The sequence below is a fragment of the Hemitrygon akajei genome, chromosome 2, assembly GCF_048418815.1.
Source record: "Hemitrygon akajei chromosome 2, sHemAka1.3, whole genome shotgun sequence".
Classification (NCBI taxonomy): Eukaryota; Metazoa; Chordata; class Chondrichthyes; order Myliobatiformes; family Dasyatidae; genus Hemitrygon; species Hemitrygon akajei.
Window position 1 is genome coordinate 15233797 of NC_133125.1, and position 14710 is coordinate 15248506.

A 14710-nucleotide genomic window follows, 5' to 3' on the forward strand; every position below is an offset into this window, starting at 1 on the left:
CTCTCTGCTGGGTGGATTGCTCTGAGATTATTCAGTTTGTCACAGACACAGAGCTCGATATTTGCACATAGTATCCTGGTATCATGATTATGCTGTATTGCTGTTATAAAGAGCAACCAATTGTCCATTTAAATATTGAGCACCTATCCAAAACTACGCTGTTATTTTTCCTGCTTCAACTCTCCTCTCTACCACCCTGCCCTCCTTCCTCTTTTCTCTCTGTCCTCCCACCCACCCTCCTCCTTTCCCTCCCAATCTCCTCGCTTCTACAACATTTAGCACAGTCAGTGTTTTTGCTTAAGCAACTTGTAAAGTTGTTGGCAGAGCTTGTACTTCGTGAGAAGGGTTCTTTAAAGACGCTGCCAGAAATTGTTGGGAGGTATGTTTACATACAGTACACATATTTTTTGACATCGGTGATATTTTCCGCTGAAAGTGTCTGCCTTGATTCAGAACTCAAATCTTTGTATGTCAGTTTTCGAAGCTGGAATATAATGAAAAATAGGGCATCAGAGATCATAACAGAGTACAGGCCCTTCAGCCCACAATACTGTGATGAACTTTTGACCTTCTCCAAGATCAAGATTACCTTTCCCTTCAATATAGCCCTCCATTTTTCTTTTATCCACTTGCATATCTGAGATTCTTATCAATGTGCTAATGGATCTGCCTGTACTGGCACTCCTGGCAGTGCATCCTTGCATCTGCCACTCTCTGTGTTAAAACAGCTTCCCTCTGACATTCCCCCATACTTCCTTCCAATCATGTTAGAATTATGCCCCTTCGCATTAACCCTCGGGAAAAGTCTCTGGCTGTCCACTCGATCTATACCTCTTATCATCTTGTACTCCTCTGTCAAGTCACCTCTCATCCTCCGTCACTCCAGAAAAAAGACCTATGTTGCTCAGGCTATCCTCCTAAGACATGTTGTCTAATCCAGGCAACATCCTGGTAAATCTCCTCTGCACCTTCTCAAAAGCTTCCACATCCTCCCTATAATGAAGTAAACAGAACTGAACACTATTTTCCAAGTATGGTCTAACCAGAGATTTATAGAGCTGCAACATTACTTCACAGCTCTTGAACTCAATTCCCCTATCTAATGAACATATACAGCTCCTTAACAACCTTATCAAATTGCACTGGAACTTTGAGAGATCTGTGGACATGGACCCATGATCTCTCGGTTGCAGTATTAATACCTTATAGGGCAGACAATTTCACATTCAAATATTTAGCATTCCACTTAATGAGGGAATGGTGATAACTCTGACGTCAGATTTAGGTCACGTTTTGTGTTTTGATGTTTTTGCCAGCCCTTCCTCTCTCGCAGTGAGTGGGTTTATACAAGGCCAGTGTGGATGCCACCACTTGGTCAACATCCATCAGCAAGTTTTCTTTCCCGAGGGTGCATTTCCAAGCTGCCAAAATTTTCTGTTTATCTGTATAAACACAAAGGAGACTGCAGATGCTGGAAGTCCAAAGTAACACCCACAAAATGCTGGAGGAACTCAGCAGGTCAGGCAGCATCTATGGAGAGGAATAAACAGTTAACATTTCTGGCCGAGACCCTTCACCTTCATCTGTACACTTAGCAGATGTACTGAGGGGGTTGTTTCGTGTGTATGGTTATCCATCCACACTCTCAATAATGCACTTCTTTGTTGATCGAACAGAAGTAGGAAGAGCAATTTTGAAAAATGTATTTTGTTTTTAAAGGATAAAAACCCATTAGATCTGCTTGCAGCAACCCTTCCATCAGAAGCTCCAGACAATTCTGCACCCAAGTACACTGGCCCGGAAGTGAAGGTACAACCGTAATTTATTTTTATTTACTGATAGTTTCTAACTGAATAATATTCCTGACACAACACTCTATGTTTGTGAATTTATTACCAAGCAAATATTGTTGCACTTGAAGTTGTTCCATTGGCTGTAAAAATTGGATTAGCTTTATTTGTCACACGTACTTCAAAACATACAGTGAAATGCCTGTTTGCGTCAGTGACCAACCCACTGGGGATGTCCCGCAGTGTCACCAGACATTCTGGCAACTGTCCTTATTTACCCTAACACGTACGTGTTTGGGATGTGGAAGGAACCCAGAAATGCTCAAGTGGTCTCGGGGAGAATCAGAATCAGGTGTAATATCACTGGCATATGTCGTGCAATTAGTTGTCTTGCAGCAACAGTATACGGGTAGTCCCCGAGTTACGAATGTCCGACTTACGGACAACTCGTACTTACGAACCGAGGAAGGAGAACACCGTCCGCCGTTTTAAGTCGCCGTCGACACTGTGTTGAGTGTTTAACTTTGTATTTGGCTTATATTTTTCTTAGTAAGATTCACCCTGACCCCACCCCCGTTCCGGTCAGCTGGTGGCGCAGTCAGATCAGTACAGGTCTAGGGAACTGAGGTTCCCTAGTTAGATTTAGTTACAGACTGCTCCCGTGCCGGGTTGATGTTGAGCTTGCAACTCGACCTCGTAAAAAAAAAAAACTGCCACCTCCAGTTTAACTTCCCACGTGGAATATTGTGGAGGATCAAATACCCAAACCCAGCACAGCCCCCACTTGTCTCATTTAACCTGTCTCAGTGCAGTGCTGTTTAGGACCTGGGCAATTCAGTCCCCAGCGGACCTAGGGAGCTGGCGCAGGTCGGGACCCATCGCCTGCAGTGTTTCGGTTCCATTGACGGGAAGCGATTGCGTTTGAAAATAAAGTGGAATTAATAAAGTGTTTGGAAAGAGGTGAAACGCCATCAGTCATTGGAAAAGCGTTAGGCTACAGTCGGTCAATGATTGGAACAATTTTAAAGGATAACGGATAGAGTGAGAATAATGGAGCACGTGAAAGGCCCTGCCCCAATGAAAGCTACAAATATTCCTAAGCAACGCAGTGGTTTAATTATTGGAATACATACGTTTCTTAAGTGTTTTATATGCATAGAAAGATAAAATATGTACTATATACTAAGACAAACGTTTGACTAACTGACGCTAAATAATACCAGATGTACTTGTTCCGACTTACATACAAATCCGACTTAAGGACAGACTCAGGAACGGAACTCGTACGTAACCCGGGGACTGCCTATATTGCAATGCATAATAATAAAAAACTACAAATTACAATAAGTATATATATAAATAAATTAAATAAGTAGTACATAAAGAGAGCAAAAATAATAGTGAGGGTAGTGTACATGGTTCATTGTCCATTCAGAAATCTGATGATGGAGGGGAAGAAGCCATTTCTAAAACACTGAGGATGTGCCTTCCAGCTTCTATCCCACCTCTCTGACGGTAGTAATGAGAAGAGGATGTCCTAGGTAGTGCGGGTCTTTAATGATGGGTGCTGTCTTCTTGAGACATTGCCTTTTGAAGATGTCCTCGACTATGGGGAGGCTAGTGCCCATGCTGAACCCAGCTGAGTTTACAATCCTTTGAAGCTTTTTCCAGTCCAGTGTAGTTGCCCCTCCATGCCAGATGGTGAAGCAGCCAATTCAAATGTTCTCCCAAGTACATCTGTAGAAATTTTCAAGAGTCTCCTCAAACTCCTAATGAAATACAGCCTCGGTCGTGCATTCGTATGTTGGGCCCAGGATAGATCCTCAGAGATGTTGACACCAAGAATCCTGAAGCTGCACACCCTTTCTACTGCTGATCCCTCAGTGAGGTCTGTTCCCTCGAACACATCTTACTGATAGTGGTGGGAATTGATAGCCGATCGCAGTCACTGTTGCTGTAAAGCATCACACCAACTGGTCTGCTACAATACCGTACCGAAGACTGCATTGTTCTGTCTCCACTCCAGTGATGTCAGTGTGTAACTGTAATAAATTCTTACCTCCGCAGTAATTATAGTGTTAGTATTTTATATAAATAGGATTTTTATTCTTCCTTATCAATACTCTTAAAGGGAGTAGTCGCATGACCGCGGTTTGTGATGTGCACCATCTGCTAATATGAAATTCCACCACCTGCTCTGCTGGCTTCACGTGACCCTGATCGGCAGGGATGGGTTTGGGGGTAGAAGCTAAGCAGATGCTACCCTTAGCCCAAGGGCCACCTGCAAACTATCAGAGGGAAGCAGCGTTTAACACCACCTATCTCCACCCTGCTACCCAGAGGAATGGTTATTTAAAAAAAATTTGGACATTGGAAGAATGAGTTCTTAGAGGATTCAAGTGGTTCAATTTAATATCAGAGAGTGTATACAACCTGAAATTCTTACTCTTCACAGACATCTACGAAACAAAAAAACCCCCAAAGAATAAATTATAGTAACATCAGAACCCCAAAGCCTCCCCCTCCGATGCACAAGCAGAAGCATTGACCCTCCCCCCACTTGCACCATCAGAAGCACCAGCCCCACATGCAAACAATAACAAGAGCCCCCAAAAAGACATGGATCTAGCGTCCATCCCAGCACTTCATTATCTCTGACAGGCTCTCCTCGTTCACCAGCGAGGGAGAGGGAGATCACTCCTGCATCAGTGAGAGCAGGTGACCAGCGGCTCACTGTTCCAATGTTGTAATCTGCCACGTCGCTTCTCCAAATCCCCCAACTCGGGGACCAACAGGTTTGTGCTCTCCAGAGAGAGAGGGGTTATTGTTTGAGCACAGGGGCCTGCTTCTGACCGCAGCACACACCGCCTGCTGTCCGGATGTTTAAGTCTCCCATGATGCTTCACTCGACAAATCAGCAAGGAATCAGGTCTTCTGTGGAGCCGCCCCCCGAAGGCGCACGTCTTCCAGGCTGCCCCCGGAGGTATTGAAATGCTGGTGCAAAAACCCACCACTTATGGAGAACCGTAGTTTGAACTGTAGATCACGGACTCCAACGGAACCCCAGCCACCTTGAAAAGAAAAGAAAGATGTAAGAAAGGAAGAATGAGCTGCTTCATGGAAGATCTGGATCTACTGAAACCTCTGGTGCCATCTTTCCTAGCTACTCCTCCGGGCAAGGATCTAGCTAATAAGGGAAGTTAGGTGATCTGTACTTACATAGGAACCAGGTAATTGACTGGACATGCAATGCATGATAACCCTGGCATAGAGTGTGGGGTGTAGAGAAATCAAAGGAAGTACTGTGTCAGGACTGAGATATGGAGGGGTTTGAAGGAACCTTGATAGTAGTGCATGAATGTTGTGTGTTTTCAGCTAAGTAACGGTGGAATTTAGTTCATTTTCTAAGGCAGGAGTTCCTAAACTTTTTTTATGCCATCATGGTTGACCGTAGGTTGGTACCCTGTTAAAAAGTCACCTTTCTTCCATTGCTTTCAGTATATATTACCTTCCATGTCTATTGGTAACAGATGCTTGAAGAGGTCACCATAATTGTTTGCCTAAATAATCATTTTATTGAGCTGGCTTCACTTGCTCTGAGATACAAAATATGGAAAATGAAGCATGAAATGTGCGTTTGAGTGATTTTTTTAAACTATCGTATTTTTAGGAATCTGACTCTTCCAAGAAGAAGGCTGAACGTGTGGGCGAAACGGAAGAATCCATACCTCCTGATTACAGATTCACTGAGCAAGTTGATCCAAAGGTTTGACACAATAATTAGCTTTTCATTATGTCAAGAAAAATATTAGTCGTTTAATGCTTTAGAAATGATAACATGAGGTGAGTTTTCCTGCGACCTTAGATCACTGCTTCGTGCCCTCCTGGTCCAAATGTGAGGGAACAATCTCACTGGTCCTCCAGACCCTGGAATAGCTCAGCAGGCTGCAGAGACAAAAAGGCTTCAGATATTGTGGCTCTGCAACTCTTCCTCTATCTAACGTCCTCGATGGGTAGTGAGAGGAGATGCAGTAGAAGTAGAGCCTTCAATTACAAAGCGGCTTTATCAAAAAGCTACTAAAACTACTGTAGATAATATTATGAACAAGCATGTAAATTGTTCTTAAGACATAAAACAGAATTAGGTCCTTCGAGTTTGTTCCATGGCTTACTTTCCCCCTGAACCCCATTTTCCTGCCTTCCCCCTCTAACCTTTGATGCCCTCACTAATCAAGAACATTTCAAGCAACATTTTAAATATATCCAATAACTTGGCCTCCACAGCCATCTGTGGCAATGAATTCCATAGGCTCATCGCTCTCTGCCTAAAGAAATTCCTCCCAAGGCTTCGTCACCCTCTGCCTAAAGAAATTTCTCCCAAGGTTTGGTCACCCTCTGGCTAAGGAAATTCTTCCTCATCTCTGTTCTAAATGTAAGTTGTCTGTTAGTGACACAGAAAAGCAATTCTAAGTTGAGGTCACAAGACAAAAACGCTGAGATGTGATTCATTGGTGGGAATCCCAGAAAGACTAGGCTCTACTTTTAGACACCAAAGACACCATCTGTAACTCCAAGACTCAGACATACTGTGGGCTTGTTCATGTCTCAGAATGACCTTTCTAAAACCAGTGTCTCCCATTAGCGTACTGGCAAAGATGCAGGAAGATTTACTTCTATGAATGGAGCAGATAGGACCTTATTAGTATAACAAAACTAGTGTTATTATTTATACTTCTATAATTATTCTCGTTTGAGGCTCATTTCTGCTATAATAATGTAAAATACAATACAAAATGCTACAATACAGAAGTATAAATTGGAAATGTTCTTTTTCTCAAACTAAAGTCAGTATTCTCTAAGACTTTCCGTTGATTTATCCCCCTTTATTACCAAATAAACTACCTGCCTGGATTGGAGAGTCTTATGATGATAAGTTGAGTGAGCCAGGGCTTTTCTCTTTGGAGCAAAGGAGGGTGAGAGGTGGCTTGATAGAGCTGTACAAGATGTTAAGAGGCTTCAATCGAGCAGATAGCCAGACTGTTTCCCAGGGTGGATTTGGCTAATATTAGGGGCACAATTTTAAGGTGATTGGAGGAAAGTATAGGGGGATGACATCAGTGGGAGTTTTTTTTTTACACAGAAAGTGAGGGGTGTGTGGAACATCCTGCCAGGGGTGGTGGTAGAAGCAGATACATTCGGGAGATTTAAGAGACTCTTAGAAAGGCATAAGGATGAAGAAAAATGGTGGGGGGGCTATGTGGGAGGGAAGAGTTAGTTGGATCTTTGTGTAGGTTAAAAGGTCAACACAATATTGTGGGCTGAAGGGCGTGTATTGTGCTGTGGTGCTCTGTGTTTTAAATGCTGTGGCTAATCATGTACATTACAGTTAACACCCTGTTCACACTGGAACCGTTTCCCACTGGCATGACGTATATACTTTGATTGTGTCAATGTATAATTGTGCAAGGGTCTCATTAAATTTCTTTCTTTGTAATAGGATAAAGGCAAAAGCAAACTGCCCTCCTCTGCCACTGGTGCAGGAACAAAACCAAAGGTAACAGAGAAGATAAAGCTCAAACCTTTCATTGCTTCCAGTTAAAATTTACGCATCACATGGCATTAGTCAGTGGTTCTCATAATGTAATCACTAGCGCATTTGTTTTAATTTCTACCTTTTTCAGTGATAGGATAATGGCTAACAGTTCAAAGAAAATTTATTATCAACATACATATATGTCACCATATATAATCATGAATTTCTTTTGCGGGCATACTCAATCAATCCATAATCGAATCAATGAAAGACCTGCACCAACTTGTGTGTTCAACCAATGTGAAAAAGATAACAAACTGTGCAAATACAAAAAGAAATAATAATAAATAAACAGTAAAAATTGAGAACGTAAGATGAAGAGTCCTTGAAAGTGAGTCTATAGGTTGTGGCATCATTTCAATGATGGGACAAGTGAAGTTATCCCCACTGGTTCAGGAGCCTGATAGTTGAGGGGTAATAACTGTTCCTGATGGTGTGAGGTTCTTTAACCACCATCCTAATGACAGCAGTGGGAAGAGTGCCTAACCTGGGTGCTGGCAGTCACTGGTGATGTGTGTCAGTTTTCCTGCAAAAGCGCTCTGTGTAGATGTGCTCAGTGGTAGGGAGTGTTTTATCTGGGGTGGACAAGGCCATATCCACTACTTTTTGTAGTATTATCCATTCAAGAGCAGTGGTGTTTCCATACCAAGCTGTGATGCAGCCAGTCAGAATACTATCCACTACACATCTATAGAAGTTTGTCAAAGTTCAAGGCATTAAAAAAAAATCTATCACTACTCATAGTCGACGAATCTTGGATGGAAGTGTGGTTACCCTTTAAGACAGTGGAAGAGAACTGGATTAAAAGTTTATTTAAGGAGAAGAGGGTTCTGACTTCCACTACTGCTGGCAAATGAAAAGTCCCTGGAAAATAAAATTGAAGATCTTCGAGTGAGATTGTTGTACCTGAGGGACATCAGGGACTGTTGTGCTTTTTGTTTCACAGAGTCTTGGTTATCCCCAGCCATTTGAGATACAGCGATACAGCTCGTTGGATTCACGATTCACTGCCAAGATAGGACTGCTAAGTCTCTCCAAGGCAGAGGAGGTGGCGTATGCTTTCTGATTAACTCCCCATGGTGCACAAACACAACGTTTTTGTCCCAGTCCTGCTCAATTGACCTGGAACATCTAGCGATCAAGTATCATCCTTTTTATCTGCCACGGGAGATTTCAGTGATCATCTTGTACATCCCACCTCAGGCCCATGTCAAACAGGCTCTAGATGAACTGATGATCTAACCAACAGGCATGAACAGTGCACCCAATATTTTGGGGGATTTTAATCAAGCCAGCTTGAAGCAACCTCCAAATGATTATCACCAACATTTGACTTGTAGGACCAGAGGAGCCAGCACTCAGGACCATTGTTACACTACCACCAAGAACACTTACTGGGCTATCTCACACCCACACGTTGGAAAGCCTGATCACATGGTTGTACTTCTACTCCCTGGGGATAGGCAGGGACTGAAGACTGCAGTATCTGTAAACAGGACCAAGAAGGTATGGACAAGGAAGGCGGAGGACTGCTTACAGGATTGATTTGAGTTGGTTCACTGGACGATGTTTAGGGATTCATCTTCGAATCTGAATGAATATGCCATAGTTGTTACTGACTTCATTAGAACCCCTGTCAATGAGTGTGTGCTTACGCAAACTCACCGTACATACCCGACTCAAGAGCTGTGGATGAACCAGGAGATTCGCAGTCTGCTCAGGGCTAGATCTGAGGCATTCAAGTCTGGTGATCCAGGTCTATACAAGAGGGCCAGGTGCGACTTACAGAGGACTATCTCGAGCAAAAGAACAATTCCGATTGAGGTTAGAGGCGGAATTGGACGCATCTCAGTGCAGGTTTTGCATCATGAATGACAGTGATGCTTCACTCCCAGGTGAGCTCAACACCTTTTATGTTCACTGTGAAAGGGAGAATAAAACTACATCTGTGAGGATCCCTGCAGCAGCTGGTGGATCTTCTGACCTTGACGTCAGAATGTCATTCAAGAGGGTGAACCCTTGCAAGGTGACAGGGCCTGATGGAGGGCCTGGTATACAGGCTCAAAAACCTGTGCCAGCCAACTGCCAGAATGTTCAAAAACATTTTCAATCTCCCATTGCTGCAGTCAGCTGTTCCCACCTGCTTCAAGATGGGTGCTAGTGCCCAAGAAAAGCAGGGTGAGCTGCTTTAATAATCATCATCCAGTAGTACTTGCATCTACGGCGATGAAGTGCTGTGAGAGGTTGTTTATGGCTAGAATTAAGTCCAGCCTGAGCAAGGACTTGAACCCAGTGCAGTTGGCCTCTAGCCACAATTGGCATAGCAGATGCGATCTCATTGGCTCTTCACACAGCCTAGGATCACCTGGACAATACTAATACTTATGTCAGACTGCTGTTTATTGACTATAGCTCAGTGTTAAACAAAATTATTCCTACAGTTCTGATCAAAAAGCTCCAAAACTTGGGCTTTGTGCCTCCCTCTGTAACTGGGTGCGGATCGGAAATAACATTTCTATCTTGCTGATAATCAACTCTGGTGCACCTCAGGGATGTGTGCTTAGTTCACTGCTCTACTCTCTGTACTCCCAAGACTGTGTTGCTAGGTACAGATCAAATGCCATCTATAATTATGCTGACAACACAACTATTGTTGGCAGAGTTTCAGATAGTGATGAGGAGGTGTACAGGAGTGGGACTCTGAGTGGTTGAGTGGTGTCACAGCAACAACCTTGCACTCAACGTCAGTAAGACCAAAGAATTGATTGTGCACTTCAGAAAGGGTAAGACCAGTCCTCATCGAGGGATCGGAAGTGGAAAGAGTGAGCAACTTCAAGTTCCTAGTTGTCATCATCTCTCAGGATCTATCTTGGGCTCAACATATCAGTCTAGTTACAAAAAAAAAGTATTTCAGCAGCTGTATTTCATTAGGAGTTTGAGGAGATTTGATATGTCACCAAAGACATTCACAAATTTCTACAGGTATACAGGAGAGAGCACTCTAACAGGCTGCATCACCGTTTGGTATGGGGGGAGGGGTGCTGCACAGGATCGAAATAAACTATAGAAAGTTGTAAACTCAGTCGGCTCCATCATAAGCACAAGCCTCCCCAGTATCCAGGACATTTCAAGGAGCGATGCCTCAAAAAGTCTGCATTCATCATTAAGGACTCCCACCACCCAGACCATGCCCTCTTCTCATTGCTACCATCAGGGAGGAGGTACAGGAACCTGAAGGCACACACATAAGGATTCAGGAAAAGCTCCTTCCCCTCTGCCATTAAATTTCTGAATGAATATTAAACCCATGAACACTACCTCACTATATTTTTTTCTCTTTTTGCACGATTTAATTTAACTTTTAAAATAGATATATATTAACTGTAATTTACAGTTTATTATTATGCATTTTAATGTACTGTTGCTATAACAAATTTCATGACATATGCCAGTGATATTAAACCTGATTCTGATTCTGATTCTGATCAGATTAGGTACCTGGGTGACAAAAGTTCCTCCAGGCTGTTATTTCTGTCCATTTTAAAACACCAGGTCACATGACATGTTCAAATTTAAAGAGAACAAAGGTGAAATTCCAGGGTTAAAGTAAATTCTGACCATTATAGCTTGTCTTTATTAGTACTTCGGTACTGAGGATTTGAACACTATACTGTATTCTCTGAACAGTCTGGCTTAAACATATGTGTTTCTTGCTGTCACAGACTATGCCAGAAAGTGATGTCTTGGAGTGTCTGTCAGCTGACTTCGTCCAAAGTGCTCCAGCAACTATTTCAAAATGCTCGGCAGCGCCGCCCTCTCTGCAGCAACAGGTATGACTCCCGTTTACTGTTGGGAACTGAAGATGGAGAGTTCCCCTTACTAGTTTTGTAATCTCAAGTAGAGTTGTGTTTTAATCAAGATCAGTAGAGTAGCAATGCTATCCACATTTATAAATCTGACAATTCTGTTTAGTGTACTGTATGTTAGATTTTACCGAGGTAAGTGGATGCTGCATTTAGCTCTAGCACGCAGACGACGTGATGAATAACATTTAAATTGGCTGTTAGTAGGCACAAAGGAGGGAAAACTGTTATTTTTCTACGAGTAAGTCTAAAATGATTGTTATTTGTCGACTATTATATGACATGTTTGTTCTACATGATACAGATGTGCGCATGCATATAACATTGAACGTGTTCTGCCCTAAAACAGGGGCTAGACACAGGAATTAGAGAGAGAGAGAGAGAGGAAAAGGACTGTGATCTTTGCAACTCCTTTTGCGAGATCACGTTCTGAAAGTCACAGCCGCACAGTCTGAACGGACAGTGAACACCACCTCGATATTTTTGCTCTCCTTTTGCACTTCTTATTCATTTATTTGGGTGGTGGGGTGGAGATTTGGAGATTCACCTCCACCAAGAGACGGTGTAAGGCACTCCTACCCTCTGCTAGCCTGCCGATCTCCCCTGGGCGAGGTGTAGCACCTGCTTAGCCCTCCCCCACCCACCTCAGTCAGGGTCAGGCGAAGCCATGGGAGCCGGTGGTGGATGGTTGTTATGCGACCACTGACACCAGGCAGACAATCTCTGAAGAGCATTGACAATGGCTGGGGTCACCCGTCTTGTAAAGACACTGCCCAGGAGAAGGTAATGGTAAACCAGTTATGTTGAAAAGTTTCCAAGAACAATCAGGTTCAAAGAACGTGATCACCCACGTGATACAGACAGGGCACATAATGATGATGATATTTATTTACATTTCTAATTGTAATTTGTGGTATATTTTATGTATTGTGCTGCACTGCTGGTGTAAAACAAGAAGTTTCACAACAAATGTCAGTGATTATCAACCTGATTCTAACACTTCTAAATTGTTTCCAGTTCAGGTGAAAAACATTGTAACTACTTTAAAAAGAAAACATGTAAAACTGTAAATTATCAGTCAAATTAGTTCTTAGATTGCAGTGGAATGTTTTAAAATTCTTTGTTGTAAACCACTTTGATTTTGAGATTACGGTAAATGGGTTAGTCCAGTACTTGTCTTATACTGGCTAACGACTCATACTGATAATACTTCTCTGTTTCTGGAAGATTAATTTCTGGAATTTCAGGACATATGTCAGTGATAATGTCATTTAGGGTGACACAGTAGAGTGAGGTCTCCATTGGTCGGTCAACTATGGATGCTGTGTCCTAGCTGTCTGCGTGATATGCAGACCACAGCAGTACGATACTGTTGCCCACGCAGCAGGCTCCTCCTCTCCATGCAGTTGATTACTCCAAAGGAATTGCAGCGAATGATACACCAGTTTGGCACCAGTCAGCCTAGGATTGTCTTAGGGACTCCAGCTCCAGATTTTGCCTCATGTCAGGCAGGCTCTGAATGAACTGAGCAACGTAATCACCAGGTATAAAAGAGTGCTCTCTGATGCCTTCCCTATCATTTTGGGGGATTTTAACCAAGGCAGCTTGAAAAGTCTCCAAATAATTATCACCAATTTATCACTTGTGGAACCAGCGGAGCCAACACACTGGACCGTTGTTCCATTACCATCAAGAACACTTACCGTGCCATTCCACACCCACACTTTGGAAAGTCTGATCTGCTGGTTGTACATCTCCCTGAGTATAGGCAGAGACTGAAGACTGAAGCACCAGTGAAGAGGACCAAGGAAGTTGGGACAAGGAAGGCACAGGACTGCTTTGAGTTGGTGCACTGGTCAGTATACCAAGATTGATCTTCAGATCTGAATGAAAACTCCGTAGTTGTCACTGGTTTCATTGGAACCCCTGTTGATGAGTGTGTGCTAACGAGAACAAATTGACCTGAACCCGATGTAATTTGCCTATCACCAAAATAGTCACAGTGGAGGCGATAGGACGTATGATTGAATTGGCTCTTCAGGTAGCCTTGGATCAGTTGGACAATAATACTTATGTCAGGCTGCTGTTTAATGGCTACAGCTCAGCATTTAAAAAATATATTTTTGCAGTTCTGATCAAAAAGCTCCAAAACTGGAGGTGAAGTAATATCCTAGTGGGGTGGTTTGCTAATGCTGTGTTCTGGGTTTTAAACAAGAATTGCAGAGTGATGGGAACCAGAATGCCAGAACAGTTAGTGGAGAGGTTGTGCAGACAGATGTTGGTAAGAGCTCAAACAAAGTTAGGAAATTCTGTGTTGAAAGCCACTTTATTCTGAGATTACAGTAAATGAGTTCATCCAGTACTTGTCTTATACTGGCTAACAACTCATAATGATAATACTTCTCTGTTTCTAAGGGTATCACTTTTTGACAACTGCTTTTATATTTAACATGTTAGAAGTGGTTTTGTTAACCTTGTGAAAATGAACTAAAAGTAGCAAAGCTATGAATGTAATTGAAATTTTCTTTTCACTAAGGCACCACTGCAAGCATCAACAGCTGCCTCGGTCTCTGCCAGTCTACCCGGTGCTAAGGTAAGTGATGAAACATGCGATGTGGGATTTGTTGTTTACTGCAGAACCAAGACCTGTAAATAATAGAATAATTTACCAAAAGGTTAATTTCTGGAATTTCAGGACATATGTCAGTGATAATGTCATTTAGAGTGACACAGTAGTGTGAGGCCTCCATTGGTCAAGGCCGGCCATAGATACTGTGTCCTAGCTGTCTACTTGATACACAAGCTAAGGCAGTACGATATGAAGAGTGAGCTGTTGCCCCTGCAGCAGGCTCCCCTTCTCCACACAGCTGATTACTCCAAAGGATCGACTGAGACCGATACAGGTTGGCACCAGCAGAGTTACAGGAGTTGCCAATCCGCATGGAACTCAACGTAGGACTGCCTATGGGACTCCAGCTCCTGATTTTTCCTCGGGGGTTTACTCCCGAAACCTTCTCCGTGAGTGAGTATAGCCGCAAAACAGCGGAGGTTTGAGATCAGAGTTTTCCTTCTAGATGAGCTGCCAACCATGGCTAATGAACTCGATCTGCCTCGATAGGGTAACAGTTAGCAGAATGCTGTCAAAGTGCCAGCAACCCGGTTCCAATCCGCCGCTGTCTGTGAGGAGTTTGTATGCTCTCCCCATGACTGTGGGGTTTCCTCCGGGCGCTGTGGTTTCCTCCAACATTCCAAAATTATTTGAGTTAGTAGGTTCATTAGTCACGTGTGTAATTGGGCAATGCAGGCTGGTTGGTCTGGTAGGGCCTGTTACTGTGCTGTTTCTTTAAATAAAACAAAAATAAAAATAATAAATAATGCATAATCTGTTGTAACCTGAGAATTCTTCTTCACTAGCCAACACACCAGTTTTGATGTTATTTGCAAACTTACAAACCATGCCACCT

The 14710-nt window shown here is 42.9% G+C and overlaps 1 protein-coding gene across 1 annotated transcript in view; it reads left to right on the forward strand.

The window, feature by feature from the left end:
- cast (calpastatin) overlaps positions 1-14710 on the forward strand; it is a 207151-nt gene that overhangs the window by 162817 nt on the left and 29624 nt on the right. The window contains exons 38-42 of the mRNA XM_073067621.1: positions 1720-1809; positions 5461-5556; positions 7288-7344; positions 11106-11213; positions 13783-13839. Coding sequence (XP_072923722.1) covers positions 1720-1809; positions 5461-5556; positions 7288-7344; positions 11106-11213; positions 13783-13839 — 408 coding nt within the window. The remainder of the gene's footprint in view (positions 1-1719; positions 1810-5460; positions 5557-7287; positions 7345-11105; positions 11214-13782; positions 13840-14710) is intronic.